Source organism: Fringilla coelebs (assembly GCF_963513975.1).
Source record: "Fringilla coelebs genome assembly, chromosome: 1".
NCBI classification, from domain to species: Eukaryota; Metazoa; Chordata; class Aves; order Passeriformes; family Fringillidae; genus Fringilla; species Fringilla coelebs.
The window spans coordinates 82228568-82248035 of record NC_140028.1 but is presented as its reverse complement, the minus strand read 5'-3'; the positions used below and the strand labels follow the sequence as shown (position 1 = coordinate 82248035).

Below are 19468 nucleotides of genomic sequence, written 5' to 3'. Positions count from 1 at the left end.
GGTGAGATCTTTCTAAAAGACTGGATTTTGCAAATTAGTCAGTAAGTAAAGAGCTGAGAGCATGCAAGGGTAATAAATGGGAGGATGTATTTGCTTAGATTTTTGGCAAGTACTGTTTTCTTAATTTGCTGCTCAACATGGTGTACGAACTGGAATACATTTTGTAAATGTGTCTTACAAACACAAGTAAGTGTGAACATGAAGGCATGAAATGTCTCTTACAAACACATGAACGTGTGGTCTGTCTGCTGCAAGATATTCCTCACCCCTTTAAAGTATATTCAGTGATAATGAAGTAAATTATTTGTTGCTTGTGTAATGTTTAGAATGTCCTTTTCATGCAAAGGTGGTATTTATCTGGCTGTCTGAGTGCAAAAATTCAATACTGTTGTAATGGGACTGTGGTCAGTTAGGCAGAGAGCATTGGTAGGGATTATATTTATGTAATGAGCCCTGTAAATAACAGGATAATCTTGTGTACAGCAATTACAAAGTAACATTTTGAGTAATTGTTTTCTACATTTATTCAAAGTGAATTAGTGGCTGTTTACTTAATAGTGCATTGTTTATGTTTTTAGGGATAAACACCCTGATAAATATTATGTCCCGTTTGGGACAGGATGATCCAGCTCCTTCCAGGTAATGAAAATAGTTGTTTGCAAGTAGGGAAGCTGCTGCAGTGGGAGATATTTAATAGAAACAACCAACTTACTGTCAGCAACAGCTTTGGCAAATAGTTGAAGTGAAAAGTCATTTTGAATTGACTTTTATATTATGAAGGTGTGCTGAACTTCCATTAGCAGTGACATAGTAAATGTTTGGTCATGCCTGCAGAAAGCGTCTGAGGAAGGTTTTAACAGATAATTCTATCATTTTTGTTGATCCTTGAAATGAGCAGGACTAAAAGGCTACCTTTTTGCTTTCTGCAGAATAAAAAATAAGATTTGTTGTTGTTGTTATCAGTGCTATAAAATTGGATTCTTCATCACGTTTTCTCACAGTAGCACCTTCCTGGCATGGCACCTTGTTAACAGGAGTGTGGTGCTGAGCATGGGCTTTGCTGATTTACTGTTCCAATTTAAAGACAGATGCAAAACCCATTAATGTTTTAATGCCATAATCTGTAAATGACCACTAAGAAATCTGTGTGTATAAATAGAGTTGAAGATGTGGTTTACAGCCACAGGCACCATATTGAGCTGAAGATGAGTACACAAAGCTAATGCAGTTGCATTTGAAATCTCTTAAATGCATGAACTAGATGGCAGTGTGTATTTTAGTCAGCTAGTGCTCTAGCTGGACTCAAGAGCCATCATTTTGAAAGAAGCTTGGGAATAGGAGAAACTTAGTTCTGCATAAATTATTGTGGCACTGTTCCCTAAATGCTGTTTCAGCTAGACCATGCCCTTTTCTTTTCAAGCACATTTGAGTCCTCTAAAGACAACATGGCTAAATTGCATTAATTCTTATGAAATAACACAAAAATGTGAAGTCCCATTTCTGAGACAGGTGTGTTTTTAGTTATGTTGCCACACAGAGGTGTTGTAGATTTGCTCACACATTACTGTTTTATACAGCAGAAGTAATTGAATGCTTTCAGCCCATAACAAAGGCCTGCTATTTCAGAAATTACACTAATTATATAATTGTTGGAGGAGTGAAAATTACAATAAAAGCTGCCAAATACTTGACAAGGATCTTCTGGATTTTAAAAAAAATAAATCCTGGGGCAATTGCCTTGATTCTGTTATAATCATGTGTGAAATCAAAAATGGTGCTGCTTACTTGCTTTGGTGTCTGGAGTAGAAATTTGTATGTATTCAAAGACAAGCTCACATTCTTTTTCAGCTTCTTGCCCTTTTAGTCCTTTGAATATAAGCAGGCAGACAGCTTGAAGGAAATGAAACTTCATGGAAAACAAAGGTAAATCAGGAGCAGTGATGAAAGAAAACAGGAAATAAAAAATTCTAATAACTTAATGGCATCTTTGGATGCATCTCCTGGTACAGCCATTCTTTCTTTTGAGCTCAGAGGAAGTTACAGAAAACAAGGCATTTAAAGTTGCTATGAAAAATCCAAGTTCCTATTCCCTCTGCCATAGCAACGAGCTGCTGCAGGGTCATCCTGCCCTGCAGGTGTTGATGTTAATTAGGTAGAGCTCCCTAGTGTCATGCACAAGGCTTGGAACAGGCTGTTTGTTTCAATCATCTGGTGCCCTCTGATGGACAGAGAAACCTGACTTCAGTGCCAGGCAGCAGTCCTGTTTCCTTTTCCCATTTTGTGAAGCTTTGACAATAACTCAGAACAGAACATAGGGAAATTTTGAAGGAGGTAGTGTCCTGAGTTTCATGATTCACATAGTTATTACTCTGTTTTGGAAAGGATTGTAATCCAGAGATGGTGTGGGAGGCTGCAAAAATTAGTATTGTGACTGATTAGCAATCAACTCTGATTTTTTTTCTGTTTTAATTGTGTTGTGTAAATAACCAGTATGTATTACTTAGGTTATGGTGAACTTTAAAATGCCTTTTTCAGGATTAACCACAATGAGCGTTTAGAATTTCTGGGAGATGCTGTGGTGGAGTTCTTAACAAGGTAAATGGGGAATTCTTCAACAGTTCTCACCTTTGTATGTTATTATTATAGTGTTGTGTTTATTGAACTTTCCAGTGTCTACTTTCACTGCGAATGTTTGCAGTCCTGCTTGATATTTAGACCTGCACACCTGCAGCCAACTCCCTTGATAATTCTTCTAGTGGTCATGATAAAACAAGAAAGATTACAAAATAGAAAGTTAGAGTTTCTGTTTCATGGAGTGCAATTGATTTGGGTTAGAGATTATTCAGCTATAAACAAGTTGAACTTAATACCCTTTTTTTAAAGGAAAGATTTTTTTCTAGCATGCTATTTTGTTTCCGTGGGTTCTTTTTGGCTAGTTGCAAGGGAGAAGCATTTATGGGTAATGTTGAATGTGTTGCAGTTCTTGTATTTCCACTAATTAGGGCTGTAGCTTCCATAACAACTTAAATAGTTGAGCACAAATGCAATCTATTCAAAAGTAATGAAAAAAACTCCATGGCTCATCAAAAATTTCTCCAGTTCTGGCCTGAGTATTCTGAAATCAGTGAACAATACAGGCATATTATTAGTTACCTCCATTGTTCTACCTTACCTTACTGGAGGCAAACAGGTTGCACAGTATAAAGATTATAAGCTATTTTCACCTGCTTTGTTCTACTGTTTTAAATAGAGATGTAGTCTTGTTTACTGCTAATTTGCTTTTTAAGCCAGTTAGTTACATGAACAACTAAACTGTCTTTATATCTGTTCTCTACTAGCCATTAGCTACGTGATATTAAAAACCATTAGCCTATAAAGGTCTCCACTGCCCTTAAAACTCATGGCCTTTTCTCTCATACAACAGTACAGGCTGATAAGATGGAAGACTTGCTGATTAAAATGTCTTGCATTTTTCATTGTCATTGTTCATCAACCATCAGTTCACTTTCTGAGCTAACTTTTGTCTCAATTCAGAAAAAAATGAGCTCCATTTTTGTTCAATAGAGCATATAAGCACCTATTTAATTCCGATTTTTTTTTTCTACCTCTCTCAACTTCAGGTGTCTGCTGTTGTGAATTATGATGCTTGATTGGATTGCCTCTAAGTTTTATAGCAGTTTTTGTCCTTAAATAATCTTGCATCCATCTGCATTTTCTCCCTGTGTAGTGGCTTAATAAAATATTTTAATAATTAGTGCCATACAGTGCCTTAATTGGGGAATGTTGAAAACCCTCTATGTGTTAACTTTTTTTGACATGGGTTAGATAGTCATAGATGAAAGTATCCAAAATCATTTATTCATTACTCAGATCTTGATGGGATCAGTGAATTACTTGTTTTGTTTTGTTTCTGTTTTATGAAGTACATTACTAGCATGATGACAAATACCATTAAAGGTTGTTAAAAGCCTGTGATTTTTACTTCTTTTTTTTTCTTTTTTTGGTTGTTTGTGGTATAATGACTTCACACATTTGATAAATCCAGGCTGTTGAGTTCTGTTCTTTGTTTCCATTAGCATCTGTTAAAGTACTTTAAGAAACATGTATAAACAGGTGTGTATCCTGTTGGCAGCAGCAGCAGTACCTGAAAGCACTGTGTACCCGCAGCACGGCATTTCTCAAGGCTGAGGCTTCCCTTGTGCTTTATTCCTCAGCATCCTCTAGGTGTCAGCTCTGCCGAACCCTCTGCTGCTGCTGATAGATGGAAAGGAACTTCAGGCTGGGAACTGCAGGGATTTGTCATTATGTGCTGCCCAGTAGAGAGCAGCACTCTTCTGCTCTGCTGCCAGTGCTAGCCCCTCAGATAGGATTGGCCATTGTTTGAATGTTGGTATCTTTACCTTACTTCAAGCTGAGCTCCACTTTGGGAAGGGACCTACCTGTATTACCCACTAGGGTCTGAGGGAAGGGCACAGTTCTTTGCAGGTGTTGTATGTGGTTCCTCTTTAATCACATGCTAACAGCATCTGGCTTGCTTTTTGTTTTGCCAGTGTCCACTTATACTACTTGTTTCCCACTCTGGAGGAAGGAGGGTTAGCTACGTACCGCACTGCCATCGTACAGAACCAACACCTGGCCATGCTGGCTAAGGTACAGCTCTGTGTCTCTGTGTTTGATGTCCGTGGGTAGAATACTCTGAGTGGCTGCACTGCTTCTTGAGGGAGCTGCCTGCTTTGAACATCACTTTCTTTGCTGTGTTTCGTGTACAAGATTAGGGATGCAGGAACCCTTTTCAGTTTTAAAGTAGATTTTAAAGATGAAGGAAAACTTTGTGTTTTCTCCAAAGCATGCTTTCGAGAAAAGTGATTTTTGCAGGCGTAAAGATGTTTTTAGCCTTTGTTGGAGGTGTGCCTGTACTTGCCTTTAATTTGCACAAGTAATGAAGCTGACAGTAGAACTTCAGTGAAGAAAAAGAATCAAACTTATAAACATGTTGTTTATAAGAGAATTTTCTGATAGAAGATGTAGGGAGAACGTGGCAACAGGAGCTAGAAAATATTGGGGGGGAAATGGCATCTGCTCCATAACCTATGCAGTCATTTTCAGGTCCAGTGTAGACTGTCAGAATGGTCAGCAGTATATTAAACAGGGTTTTGGAGAAGAGTTATCTCCTAGGAAAAATTAAGATGCCTTATTTAATTTAGTTCTGTGAGTGATGGAGCTTATTTTATTTCTCTACATGATACTGGTGCATGGTATTATGATAAATAACGTTGATTCAATCTATTCATAAATAGGTAGGTAGCTCCCTTATTCATTCTTGATTTTGTTAGCTTTGTTTTTAAGAAACAGTCTGAGACTTACTGATGTAATTGATTATGCCACACTGTCCACTGTGTACTGCTGATAGTTTTCAAGAGGCTCTTTTAATCCTTCCTCTGTGTAATCACACAGTGCCCTAAACAAGCTTATCCAGTCTTGGGATTTTGGCAAAAACTGCAGGATGTCTAACATACCATCTTTTTTCTCAGCTCTCAGGAGAGGCATAGGGTAGGCAGTGAACAGAATAATTTTCTTCCACATCTTTCTTTATTAATTTAGATAAGCATGAATTGATTGAAACATTTCATATCAGGGCCTTGTTTACAAATATGCTATTGCCTGACATTTGAATTCATGATACTATTTTTAAACCTGCATCAGGAAAGCTCATATATTCTTCAAGTCTGTTCAAAGCCTTTATCATTGTACAAGAACAATTTTTATTGCATTATTTAAAAAACTGTAGATGCAGCTGTAAATGTTAAATATCTGTATATTCCCAATTTTTCTCTCATGAGTCTTATATGATGTTCCTGGTTTCTTCCCCTGCAGTGTCATGTTGCATTCAGTTCGCTTGATATAATTCTCAGCCTCTCAATGTCTCTTGAACTTGTGGAATGCTGTTCATAGTTAAGAAGCAAATAATGAATATAAGAAGTTGAAATTTTATATAAAATAATTAATATTCTACTCTTATGTTGACTCTAGCAAGTGCTGGCTGTGCATTATGAAGTGTGATGGAACACTGTCAGTTGTAATTCACAGTGTTCTGGAGCAGTGAACAGGCTGCCATTCACTGAAAATAGAGAACTCTTTTTGGCAATTGAAACGTGTCTAAACCATGCATCTCAAACAACTTAGTCTCCAGCTTTACCTCTTAAATATACTCTGGGAGGATGAAGTTAAAACTTAACAAAAAATTAATCAGTAGAAACTTACACCCAGCTGGGAAGAGCCTTTTCTCATACAAACTTTGCAAGATGCATAAATCTCTTCTTTAAAAATCCCAGTAATGGTTTTGTGTCAAAAAGACAAATATGTAAAGAGAATCTAGGGGCTCTTGCCTGCATTTCTGTAGCAGAATTATCATATATTATAGAAAATATCTGGCTTACTGTCTGAGATTTTGACTGACAAGCAGAACTATAGTTCAGGCAACAGAAGAGTGTTAATGATGCACTTTTGAAAGGACGAAGGAAGCTAGGTGGCACTGCAGATTAAAATATGAGCCTTCTCTTGCAGTGCCCAAAGGCTACCACCTGTTGATGGTCTTAGAGGAAAAAGCCAGATGTTCAACGGATTATGTCTACCAGAATTCCAATTTCTCACTGTTCTGCTTTAGTTTCCTTTGGTTTGATAATTCTAGTTTTTCCATGGTATCACACTCCAGTTTTTACCTCTGATAAACAAAGGAAATTTTTTAATTTTAGTCTGTGTCTAAATTGAAACTTTGGTGAAAAGCTTAATAATTCCTTCAAAGCTAGTAGCTGCATGATGGCAGTGTAATTGAACTTTAGTGACTAAACTGGTACTCTTGTACTTCTAAAGCCATGGTTTTCACTCTTTCTACATATTTTGCAGAAGTTGGAACTAGAACGATTCATGCTCTATGCTCATGGTCCAGACCTTTGCAGGGAGTCAGATCTCCGCCATGCCATGGCCAACTGCTTTGAAGCCCTAATAGGTAAGGTGTTTGCATTTGTGTGTGCAGGCAGGTACATTTTAGACCTGTCTGTGAGCTGTGCTGCCTGTGATGGAGGAGATGTGGGCCTGTTGAGCAGTGCTAGTAGGAGTAGGCAATAGAAAAGCTTCTTGCATCATCTTTGTCCCTTCCCCTCTCCTGCATATATGCCACATGTATAAACACAATGAGTGTGTAGTACAACCATGAAAATTTCATCTCCCATGTCCTGGCTTCCACACACTGAAGGTGAAGCCGTCTCATGTCACTGCAGAACTCCACCTCTCCTGTGCCAGCATGGCCTGACACTTGTCCCCTGTGGGAGGCAGGGGAGCAGTTCAGTCACTGTGGCCTGGCAGAAGATAAGCAGGTTCACTGCTTCCAGTAGTGCTTGAACAGACCTGTAGCCTCAGCCCTGAATTTTAAACTGCATCATGCTTTCTGAATGCATCAGGCACTCCCAACTGAGTCACCAGACTACTTTCTTTGGGCCCTGGTAGCCTTCTGTGAATTTGCAGAATAAATACCTTTTAGTCTTTGCATCTTTCTTACAGGTAAAAAGCATGGCAATATGGCTGGTGTAATAAAGCTACCCTCTAGCTGAAGATGAAGGAGAGTTGTGTAAAATTTGCTGTTGGGCACTAAGATGCAGATTAGTGACTGGCTGCATTTATCTATAGGTTTATATTGCAGAGGAAATCAGGGCCTGACCACAGTTACCACGCCAGGAGGGTGAAAATCTCATTGGTTACATCTGCACAAGCTCTATTTTAAATAGCAAATTTTTTATGAACCTTTACTTGCTTGAGTACACAAAGCAAGTTAGTCTCAGTGGTTTGACTTCATATTCATCGAGATGTACTGTACAAGTTACAAGCTATGGGAATGGTTTAGCCCCCATGCAGGTCTCTATGTACTACAGGAGCTCCTGAAGCATTTTGTCCTGCTTTGAAAAATAGATCATAGTTGGCTTAGTTGTCAATAGTTCTGTGCATTCTGCCTTGGGCCAGATTGCATTTCCTCTTATCAAGAAATAAGAGTTTTCTTTTTAACTCTGTTTTGCTTTCCATGAACGCTTTGATCTTTAATTTAAAAATAAAAAGCAAACAGAAGAGGAACACTAGATATGTATCTGTGTCTTTGTTCATAGGCTTCAGCTTGTCTAGGATGTAGTGATGAGAACTATTTGGCAAGCATTGAGATTTGCTGAGAGAGCAGGCTTGCTGTTTAACCTCCAATACAAAGCTGTTCAGCAAGTTAATTGAGCAATAAGATTTTTTCAGTGCTGTAGCTAAAATGTGGGAGCTTGTTAAGGGACTATAAAAGTATATGTAGGGTCTGGAGCTCCTACTTGAGGCTCTTCTGCAAAGTCTGGTGCTTCATCACAAAGTCCTTGTGATGAACATAAAAAACAGAAGTATGAGCAGGCTGCCTAGGAATTGTTTAAAATTTTGTGCTCTCATAATATTCCTCTTCAGGATTAGTCTTATAAACCCCCAAACTGTTTTTCAAAGAGTCCAAAGAAAGTAGTTGACCTAGTGAGGAATCAAAGGGGAAGGGAAAGGCAAGGCAAATCATGCACTCCCTTTCTCTGTATTCTTGATGTAGCTGTGTATTCCATTTGCTTTTATGCTTACAATAGCAAGTTTGAGATTTTCAGAAGTTCTCCTGTAAAACGTATTAGAGGACAAAATGTTGATACTAATTTAAGAAGTGCCTGTGCAGATATAGACTATATAGGGTACACACAAAAATATGTTAAGTTTTGCAGAGCTTGTTACTGATGGACATGTGGAGAGAGCTAGTGAGGGCTGTCTGTGAAGTTTAAAAAAAAACAAACATGATCTTCAGAAACTGAGACGTGCAGAGATGCCCTTTCCAGCTCAGACAATAAATTATTGTGATACCAGTAAGGAAGGAGGCTCAAGAAAGACCTGGAGCTTTGCAATAGTCCCGACACATTGTTTATATGCAGAGTGTAATCTCGTTGCAAGTATAGAGTAAATGGTCATTGTTTGCTTATTATTGAAATGTATTTCATGGGTTTCCCCATCTGCAAATGTTGTTGTGGTTTATCCCCAGCCAGCAGCCAAGCCCCATGCAGTGCTTGCTTGCTCCTCTACCAGTGGGATTGAGGAGGGAATCAGAAGGATAAAAGCTGGAAAAGTCATGGGTTGAGATAAGGACAGTTTCATACGGAAAACAAAGGCTGTGCACACAAGCAAAGCAAAACAAGAAATCGTTTCACTGCTTCCCATGGGCAGGCAGCTGTTCAGCCATCTCCAGGAAAGCAGGGCCCTGTCACACATAATGGTGACTTGGGAAGACGAACACCATCACTCCCAACAAACCCCTTTCCTCCTTCTTCCCTGCAATTTATATACTGAGCATGATGGCATACAGTCTGGAATATCCCTTTGATCAGGGATGTTCCTGTTGGGGTCACCTGTCCTGACTGTGTCTCTTCCCAACATCCCAAGCACCCCTTAGTCTCCTCTCCAGTGTGGCAATACAAAAAGCAGAAAAGACCCTGGCTCTGTGTGAGCCCTACTCAGCAATAACAAAAGCATCTCTGTTTTATCAACCTCTGTCCAGCAAAAATGGAAAACATATCCCTGTACTAGTCACTGTGAAGAGAATGAGCTCTATCCCAGCTGAAATCAGCACAATTGTCTAGTTAGCTGTTTACTGGATAGTACTTCTGGAAATACAGGTTAATTTCTATAAACTTTGCTCTTTGAATGTGTCATTTTCTATCACTGATATAATTATTTCAGGTTTTTCTTTGCATTTTATGACGCTTGATTTACGCTGGTGTTTAACATGCTTTAACATCTGTTTTTTCTCCAAAAAACAGTGTTGCTACAGAAAGTATGCTTTTAAAAATGAATGTGTTGGAGATGAAGAAGTCCAGGATCTTTGACTTTATCATGCCTGGTAATTTTCTAAGTGCTAATTGCATTATTGACCTTTGACATATTGGTCCCCTCATGTAGGAGCTGTTTATCTAGAGGGAAGCCTAGAAGAAGCAAAACAATTATTTGGACGTTTGCTCTTCAATGAAAAGGTATTTATGTACTTACATGATTTGATTTGATTTCCAGTTCAAAAATAACTTGATGTGCTTTCGTCTCCATTGTTTTTCTTAAGGATCACAAATGAACAGAAATACTGTTTTATGCAGTTCCTGGAAATTGAATTAGGACAGCAAGCCGTACTGATCCAGGCAAAAAAATTGTGGTATTTTCTCAGGTGTGCTTTGGGTTGCTTGGCTTAGGTAGGAAAAGGGTGTCTGGTGTGGGAAAACCTGACAGCTTCCATTCAAAGTGCTGCTCTGAAAACATAAATGGGTGCTGCAGATCCAGGTGTTTGGCTCTGAGGGAATGATGCACTTGAGCAACTATTCTGTTTCATCAATTAAATCATCCTACCCTAAAAGCTTTAAACATAAATTTGGAGAAAAAAAAAAAAGGAGGGTTTTTCATTCAGCATTTACCCAATTGCTCAATTGCAGTGTGCACGAAGAGATCAGGCTGTATCTTAGATGGCTGTAAGTTGGAACATGTTCTGTATAAAGGTGAAGGAAAGTACCCACCGCTGCAACAACACACGTGGCAGTGGTGAGAGGATGAATTGTGTATTATTTTCCTTCCTTTAAGTCTGTGAAATGACAAAGCTTATTAGAAATAAAAGTATTTGGAAGCCTATTGTAACTCACTGTTTATTTGCTGCTCGGTGGCTGTAGTGAAGAAAGCCTTTAGGAAATAGAAGAAAATAAGTGGGGTTTTTTTTCTTTTTCAGTCCTTTCCTTTGGAGAAGTCAAACTTGCTACTGAGGACTACTTGCAAATGAAGTTAGTCCTGAGGCTTAAACAAATCTTTTTCTTCCTTTAACCACTTTTTATGTGGTTCAAGGATTTTTCCACCTCTTTGACACAAGCTAATTGGGAGAACTACAGGCAGTTTGAACAGCAAATACATGATTTTAAAAATTAGTTTGCCAGCACTATTGAATTTGCAATAAGCAGAGTCAGCATCTGAAATAGTTCAGTATTTCAAGTAATGACATTTTATTTAGTACTGTGGAATTTGTTAAATGACTCCCTTGAGCATTAAAGGCATCTCTCAATGTTTGCAGGACCTGCGGGATGTATGGCTTAATTATCCACTACACCCACTCCAAGTAAGTGTATCCCTTTCTGTAATAAATTTCACAGTTCTGTTTTATTTTCAGGGATGCTTTTCCATAGGTTTCCATTGTGATGACATCTCAGAAATTGTGCTAAAGATTAGCCAAAGGAATATATATATGTTTTCCTTTGTGTTTGGCTTGTGATTTGTTTGGTTGTTTTTTTTAAATAAGTAGTGAGTTTTTGCCTCTCAGAGAATTAATCCTTCACCTTTCCTTGGCTCATGTTTGTTGTATAACTGTGCCTATACAGTAAATCCAATGAGAGGTAATGTTTTGACAGCTTCTTGTTTGTTTTCACAAAGCTGGAGGAAAAGGGTGCAAATACCATCTATGAACATATTTTCTTTACCTGAAATTAGGACTGAAACCTTAATAGTAGGAAGGCACATTAAGTGAATGCCATAAAAGTTTTGATTTGATTCTATTTTGATTTTGTGTTTTTGTGCCCCTGCAATGACAGTGTGGTTGTTTCAGTGATTCCAGTAATTTTAATACCACGTAAGCACTAAAATTATTATTATTATATATAACTTGTCCTCCATGTATCAAAGGATACAAGTTCACAAGCTGTCAGTTTATGAGGCAGGAAGTTGGGAGATTGATGTCCCAGTCCATTTTCCCTTACTGAATTCGTGGGCAGACATTGAACAAGTCTCAGAGCCTCTCTGCACTGTGCCTCCTTGTCTTCAGTGCAAGCAGGCGTGTGCAGGGTTGCTGCAAGAAGAGCAGGGAATGCACAGACAAAATCTTCAGTAACAAATCAGTGCATGTGAAGAATTTTTACAACCACATCCCTCTGAGTATAAATACAAAGTACTCTTAGTGGAAGGTAACATTTTGAGATTCAGCACTGGCTGTCCTGTGTGGTGGCACACGCAGCTCCAAAGAAGATTGTTCTTATTGGGAATTTCTTTCTTTTCTCTTACTTTATTTTAACCTTTTCATCCCTGCTTTACAAAGAAGACTTGCACTCTGCTTAGAAATTGGCAAGTCAGTGTAGGAAGCTTATAATTTCTTAGTAGTACCTTGACTTGTGTGATGAAAATTGTTTTCTTCCACATCCCAAAAACATCTTAGGGGGGGTTTGGCCGGTAGGAGAAACACAGGCAGCTTGGGTTGGCCTTTTGGCACAGCTAGCCTGAAAAACATAGTTTTTAAAAATTACTAAAAATCCCTGTAACAATATGCCAAATGAGATCCCAATCAATAATTAAAAAAAAAAACCTGGGCAAGATAACAGAGTTATAGGTCTACAGTTCTGTGAATTTGGCAGTAGCCAAGTCTGTAGAAATGGTCTAAAAAATAATTAGTGGTCATCTGGATGCATATGGACTCTAGAAAGAGTCAACATGTAAAGACAAGTCCTGCCTCACAGATGTATGGGAAGTTTTAGGAGACAAAACAGCATGTGATAATGCAGATCATACTGTCTGCTGGGTTTGCTGAGAGGCTGTTGGAAAGACAGTCAGGAAAGGCTTTTAAAATTTTTATCTTTTTTTTAAGAACCAATAAAAAGCAGTCACTCCAATGAAAAATGTCAGTCTCTACCAGATTAAAAGGAATGGCTAAAACATAAGAAAGGGAGAGCCGGAGTGAAATGACCACATCTTGCAAGGAATGGTGATCACTGGCAGATTTCCCTCGGGATCTTTGCTGAAGTACAGGCTGTTCTCATTGACAGCCTAGGGAACAGGATGAGCAGTGAGGTGGCAGTTTGTTGACAGAACCAAATTATTTCAAGTAGCAGGGACAACAGCAGACTGAAGAATTGCACTCTGGTTGTGAAAATGCAAGGGTGACTCACTATGGAGTTTTAAAAAGCAGTGTAGGTAAATAGAAAGGGCTGTGCATGATGAAGTAAAGAGCATTCTCAACTCCACATGCAGCTGAACTCCAAAATGACAATTACCACCCAAGTGTGGAATTTTGGTGCAAGGGTATGTAGCTCTATGAAAGTGTGAACTGAATGCTCTGTACAGAAAAAAGACAAATTGAATGTAATCAATTAATAGAAAAGGGGCAGACAACAAACCAAAATTATGTCAATGCCAGTTTAAAAAGCTGTGATTATTCTTACTTTTCTTTTAGGCATCCTTTTGGACAATTCCTCCTCTAAAGCATTACTATACCAAAGAGATGCTCCGAATGGATGGAGGAAATGCTTAAGCCATTTCCCAGCTCCACAAAGGCATTTAATAGTGTCATCACAATAAGGGCATCAGACAAGAAACTGTTAAGAAAAGATGTTGACCCAAAGCAATAATTTTAATTTTCTTGTGTTAGTGTGCCCTTTTGAATTTCATATTTAAAGTATTTATTCTTGATTTTTGATACTTAAGGAAAGTGGAAGAAATTGATTTGGATTTTGTCTCGTCTTAACATGCTGTCAGTCTGCCAGCCTTATTCTAATAATTTTTGAATGTGTTGCTCAGTTGCAAACAATGTGATAATGTTAGAAAATGCAGAAATATACAATTGTACATATTTTGTGAAAGTTTGTATTATGCTACAATGCATCCCCATGTAGAGACATGCAAGTGATGGGTTTAAATGCCTCAGCTGTTAAAGGAGCATACATCAGAGCTCATCTTTTCCTTGGCTGGTAATTACTCAAGACCAAAAGGCAGAGGAAACATCATTTTCTCAGTTCAGCTGTCCATGGAACTTGTTCATTGTATTCTTTGCCCTTGATTTAAAGAATGCTTGCTTTTCTCTGAAAATTTCTGCAGCAGTCTGAGTTTGTCATTACTTACACTTCATTTTTCTTGCAGCTGCAGGAGTCCAATACTGACAGGCAACTCATCGAGACCTCCCCAGTTCTTCAAAAGCTTACGGAGTTTGAGGAGGCAATTGGAGTCATCTTTACTCATGTTCGACTTCTAGCACGTGCATTCACTCTGAGGACAGTAGGCTTTAACCATCTGACCCTGTGAGTACATAGCAAGAGTCCTCATAGTAGCCCTGTTGGCCCTTGTGTTAAAGTATTCCAGATTGCCTGGTTTGTGAACAAACTGTGTTACATTTATTTCGTGGAATAGAGCAGCTGTGTTCACAAGCCCACCTGGCTCAGTATGCCACCTCTGACAGTAGACAGTAGCAAATACCTTGGGAAAGGCTGTAGAAGGTATTAGAGACCTATCCTGGTGTTTATTTTGGGCTTTTTGCATGACTGATATTTGTACATCACTCCTGATACCATAGCAAACCATACCTGGAGGTACATTTGAGTAGATAAAAGAGGTAAAATGACGTTCTTTGGTCCAGGCACAGCCCTTGTGTTCTGTTGCTTGCAAAGCTGCCAGGCCCTGTTTTCAAGCAAACGGTATCATGGAATATGCTGAGTTGGAAGGGATGCATTGGGATCATCATCAAGTCCAACTCCTGGCCCTGCACAGTACACCCCGGGAATTATACCATGTGCCTGAGAGTGTTGTCCACACACTTCCTGAACTCAGACAGACTTGCTGCTGTGACCACTTCCCTGGGAAGCCTTTCCAGTGTTATACCACCCTCTGGGTGAAAAACCTCTTCCTGATATCCAACCTAAACCTCTCCTGACTCAGCTCCATGCTGTTTCCTTGAGCCCTGTCTCTGGTTGTGAAAGTGAAGAGATCAGTACCTACCCCTCCATTCCCCTCTGCAGTGAGGTCTCCCCTCAGTCCCCTCCAGGCTGAGCAAAGTGACCTCAGCTGCTCCTCATAGGGCTTCCCCTCAAGACCTTTCACCATCGCAGTTGCTCACCTTTGGACTCTCTCTAACAGCTTAATGTTGTCTTTGTATTGTGGCACCCAAAACTGTCCCCGGCACTGGAGGTGAGGCTGCCCCAGCACAGAGCAGATCAGGACAATGCCCTCACTTGCCTGGCTGGCCATGCTGTGCCTGATGCCCCCAGGACAGGGTTGGCCCTCCTGGCTGCCAGGGCACTGCTGGCTTGTGTTCAAATTGCCATTGACCAGATCCCCCAGGTCCATTTCCGGAGTGCAGCTCTCCAGCATCTCATTCCCCACTTTATACACCCAACTGGGGTTGTCCCAGACAGAAAATCTGGCACTTGCCCTTGTTAAACTTCATATCAGTGCTTACCCTCTCAAGGATCTTGTATGAATTTAAACCCTGATCCTTTTCTTTCTTCTGAATGGACATTTTTCTCTGTTGAAGTATTGCATTCATTAGTTCATTTTCTTAAGGCAAATTTGAGATAGAGATCTTATCCCAATACAGATTTGATGTTAACTGCCCTTCTCCTGCATTTAGTCTGTGATCTGTAATGTAATGATTGCATTTATTTGTAGCTATCCTGATTTGCTTTTTGCCTGTAAGTTGGTGTTACTACAGTAATGAGCTGTGTTTTCATCTCACCTGATTAACACTGAAAAATTGTCTTAAATGTGTTTGGAAATGAGCAAGGCTCACTTTCAGATCACTCTTCATTTTAATTTGTGTGTGCATGCTGGTTTTGGTTTTTTCCTCATGAGTGCTTATTGATTTTGCTGCACTGATGTCTCATTTTTCAGAGGCCACAACCAGAGGATGGAATTCCTGGGTGACTCCATAATGCAGTTGGTAGCCACAGAGTATTTATTCATACATTTCCCCGATCATCATGAAGGGCACTTAACGGTGAGACTGCCATCAATCATATTCTCCATAAGAGCAAGAGTGGGATGGAGACCGAAATTATCGGAACAGCCAGTGAATTGTTCTGAGTTTGATTAATAGAAGAAGCCTCAGCAACCACTGCTCTTAATAAGGCTTTGTTAATTTTAAGTCATGAGCACTGCAATGAATAGAAAATGGTGATTTATGAGCCCACGGCAATAATTTCTGTTCAGTCTCTGAAATTGATCAAAAATTTTAAAGATGTCAGTGATGAAATAGTGAAAAACTAAGACTAGTTCTTGTTTAAAGGTGGGTGTCTTAACCCATTTATTTAAATAGATGTATCATGTGACATTTTTTATTCCTGTCTTCTAGTGTGTTGAACATGCATACAGGCAGTGTTATACATCCTGATAAAAAGTTTTTACAATTTATTTTAGTCTGGTTTTCCTCTTGTCTTCAATCTGGACTTCCTGAGGTAGCTTTTGTATTTAATTTTAATACAGTTATAGTCATCTGTTGATTGCTATAGCCTTTTAGCCTCTCTTACCTGGGCTTTGAACAACTAAGTTTGGGGACCTTCCAACAATTTACAGTACTTTAAACACAGCATGATAGTATAAGTAGTTTTTCCTGATTGATGCATTTAGCTCTGCAGCTGGAGAGTTGTGGCTTTGTTTGAAAGTAACAAATTTTCTTTGGCTTACTAAATTTTCTTCGTTTACTTGATCAGCAAAGCAATACAAATATCATACATATATCAGGAATGTTAGTCCAGTTTTCTAGTCAAAGTTAGGAAGCAGCCTAATTTTAGAGTGGCTCCCTCAGATCAATAAAGGCATGACAATGCTGTGTCTCTAGCAGGCAATGTCTTATCAAGATTATGGTTCTTGAATCTTTTGGGCTAAAGCTGTTTACAAGAGGAAGGAAAAAGTATATGCTGTGACTAAAAGTTACTTGAGTTTTTCTTCACCATTTCTCAAGTTTCAGTTGTATTTGTATGGATTCTTCTGCACCATTCAGGAGACAGGGTATAAAGCCTGGTGGGGTTTTTTGCTTTCTACATAACTTTTAAGAATGTAGGCATGCATGGTCTTATAACTCTTGCAAGAACTATTTGGCCAGAAGGATATGGGATGTTGCTGTTAATGGGTGTAAATTCTCAGAACAATGATTAGAGTGTCTTTTTGTTGCTTAATGTAATGATTAGTGAGTTGGAAAGTACAAGATGCATGCTTCAGTTTTTAGGCAAAACTGCAAAGTTAGAGTGGAGTGGATGCTGAAAACACATAAAAATACGAAGGAGCTGGCAATGCCTAAAATAAAATTTGAACTGTGGAGATGTGTTCATGAGTAGAGAAAAAGAAAATTATCTTAAAATGTTTTTAAATTTGATGACAAATGAAATGAGACTTTTGAGAAAGGATGCTGATAAAGTGGAATCTGAAGAGAAACTGCAAACTCTAAGCTCTTTCTTCTGTTATCTGGGAACATGCTTAAATTTGAAGTAATAGTAGAACATCAGCTAAATGGTGTCTGGTGTGTTGAGGGCAATTTTGGTCAAAGATTCTACTAGACTGGCAATGCAGTGGCTTCCCAGTGTGGAGTGATTGCTTGTGGAGAGATGTCTGTAAAACAACTATACTTAAGAAAAAGAAAGGAGAACATAGTCTCATCTATATACTTGGAGATAGCCAAATAATGTACCAGAAGAGAAGTTGACATTTTGTTCAATGTTGGAAGATACAGCTTCTCCAGTACTGAGTTATGGATACATTCTTCTGGTACAGTCAGGAGTAGTGGTATGTTGGGTGAAGATGGAAGAATTAGGAAAAAAGCTGCTTTGTAATTAAAGCCAGGCTCCAGTTGAGCATATCATGTATCATAGCATCTGCAGTGATCTGTGTGTTACCAGTGTAGAGACTGACTCTAAAAAAGCTTCTGGAAAGGCACAGGGACTTTGTCTTCTCTGTATCATTAAGAGGAATTGAGTTTCTTGCCTGATCACTCTTGTAGGGAGGCAAATTCTAATATAGAGCAAGTTGATAACCACAGTGCTAAGAGAATAACTGAGCTTTTTTTTCTATCTCTAATTCACTGCTTAGTATATATGTTGCTCTTTGTTTTATGATACTACTAATCATGATTATGGATTCCATCAAAATAAATAGTCTGCAAACAAAATAAAATAAATCCTTCTTCTTCCATTACAAGAAACAGATTTTTGTCATGGGACACTGCACTTCTGTCTCATAGGTTACGTATTAGGATACTGTACTTATATATTGTTGGGGAAAGTACAGTTTATTTATCTTAAGGACATAAAAGGAAAGAATTTTGAAAAGGAACAAGTAGTAAATGAGTTTAAACAAAGGTTAGGGAGAGAGGTAATAATACTATGTGCAGTTTGCCTAGTTTACGAAGATCAGGTTATGAGTATCTGCTTCATACATCATTGACAAACAAATTATGAACATACTGTTCTTTGTTTATCTGTTGTGAGAGATGAAGTATCAAGTGCAGCAAATAAATCTTGATTTTTCATAAGCTCAGTTGATGTGCTGGAGCCAGGTAGCATATAACTTGTATCTAATAAGCTGAGCAAATGTGATATGGAAGACAAAAAAGGAAAAAAATGTGTGTGCAGCATCTCAACTCTAGATTGCACATAAACTGTGGAAAATAGAGACATTCTTTACTTCTCACTCCTACCTCCTATAGTAGCTGTAACTTCTTGTCATGGGTTGACCCTGGCACAGTGCCAGCGCCCCCATGAAAGGTGGATTTTCCAAAGTGGTTACTGTGAGATGTGACCCAGGAACAGAACAAAACAGGCTCCAACTTGGGAATGGAGGAAAAAAAAAAAAACCATTTTATTAATCTACATAGACACAAAAGGGAAAAGGAAAAAACTACACACAACAATCCACAATAGAACATCTTCAAAAACACTTCTCCTCCCCCCACCTCTCCAACAAACAAATCCCCTCTAACACATCAATTCTCAATTCCAATACCCTCCTTCACACACACTCTCCCCAGTTCATCAGGAGAGAGGAGTCTTCCTCTCACACCATGGGCCTCCCCAGGAAAACACTGCAAAGTCCCCAGTGCTTCCACGTCACACACTGCAGCCGCCCGAAGAAAATCTGTAGCGGTGACCATTCTTCCTTCCATGTCCAGCGCTCTCACCACTGTCCATGGATCCAAACTGCTCCTTAGGTCCTTTTAAGAATGCTTTGCCTAGTTCCAAGAAGTGGCCGCCTCTCACCATTTGGGACACCTGTCCCCCCCATATTATTTCCCCTGGGGCCTGGGGCTCTCAGGAACAGAGATCCTTCCCTGGAGGCAGAGGGCTCCACCACACCCTCCCCCTCAGTCTCTGTTCTCTCCGCTTCTCCTCGCGGCCTTGTCACTCCTGGCTTCCAGCCAACCGCCTCCCCCAAGGAGCAGTCTCTGTATTATCAGAAGAACTTGGTTTCGCCCGTGGCTGTGTAAGAGAAAAGTCCAGCCAAAGCCACTCCACTCATCTCCTCCACCTAGGGCACTCTCATCTACAAGCATTTCTTCACCTAGTCAAACTTCTTCTTCTTTCCCATCCTCTTTCTCCTCTCACTCCTCAGCTGGGGAGGATCAGTGTTTTTAAAGCTTCCAAAGGTTCAAAAAGGTTACAAG

The 19468-nt window shown here is 39.3% G+C and overlaps 1 protein-coding gene across 2 annotated transcripts in view; it reads left to right on the top strand.

The window, feature by feature from the left end:
• Positions 1–19468, top strand: part of DROSHA (drosha ribonuclease III) — a 75079-nt gene that overhangs the window by 43905 nt on the left and 11706 nt on the right. For both annotated transcript variants that reach the window (XM_084217337.1, XM_084217338.1), the window contains 8 exons: positions 579–639; positions 2536–2595; positions 4551–4650; positions 6904–7006; positions 10000–10070; positions 11141–11185; positions 13966–14123; positions 15709–15814. In XM_084217337.1, the coding sequence (XP_084073463.1) occupies positions 579–639; positions 2536–2595; positions 4551–4650; positions 6904–7006; positions 10000–10070; positions 11141–11185; positions 13966–14123; positions 15709–15814 (704 nt within the window). The remainder of the gene's footprint in view (positions 1–578; positions 640–2535; positions 2596–4550; positions 4651–6903; positions 7007–9999; positions 10071–11140; positions 11186–13965; positions 14124–15708; positions 15815–19468) is intronic.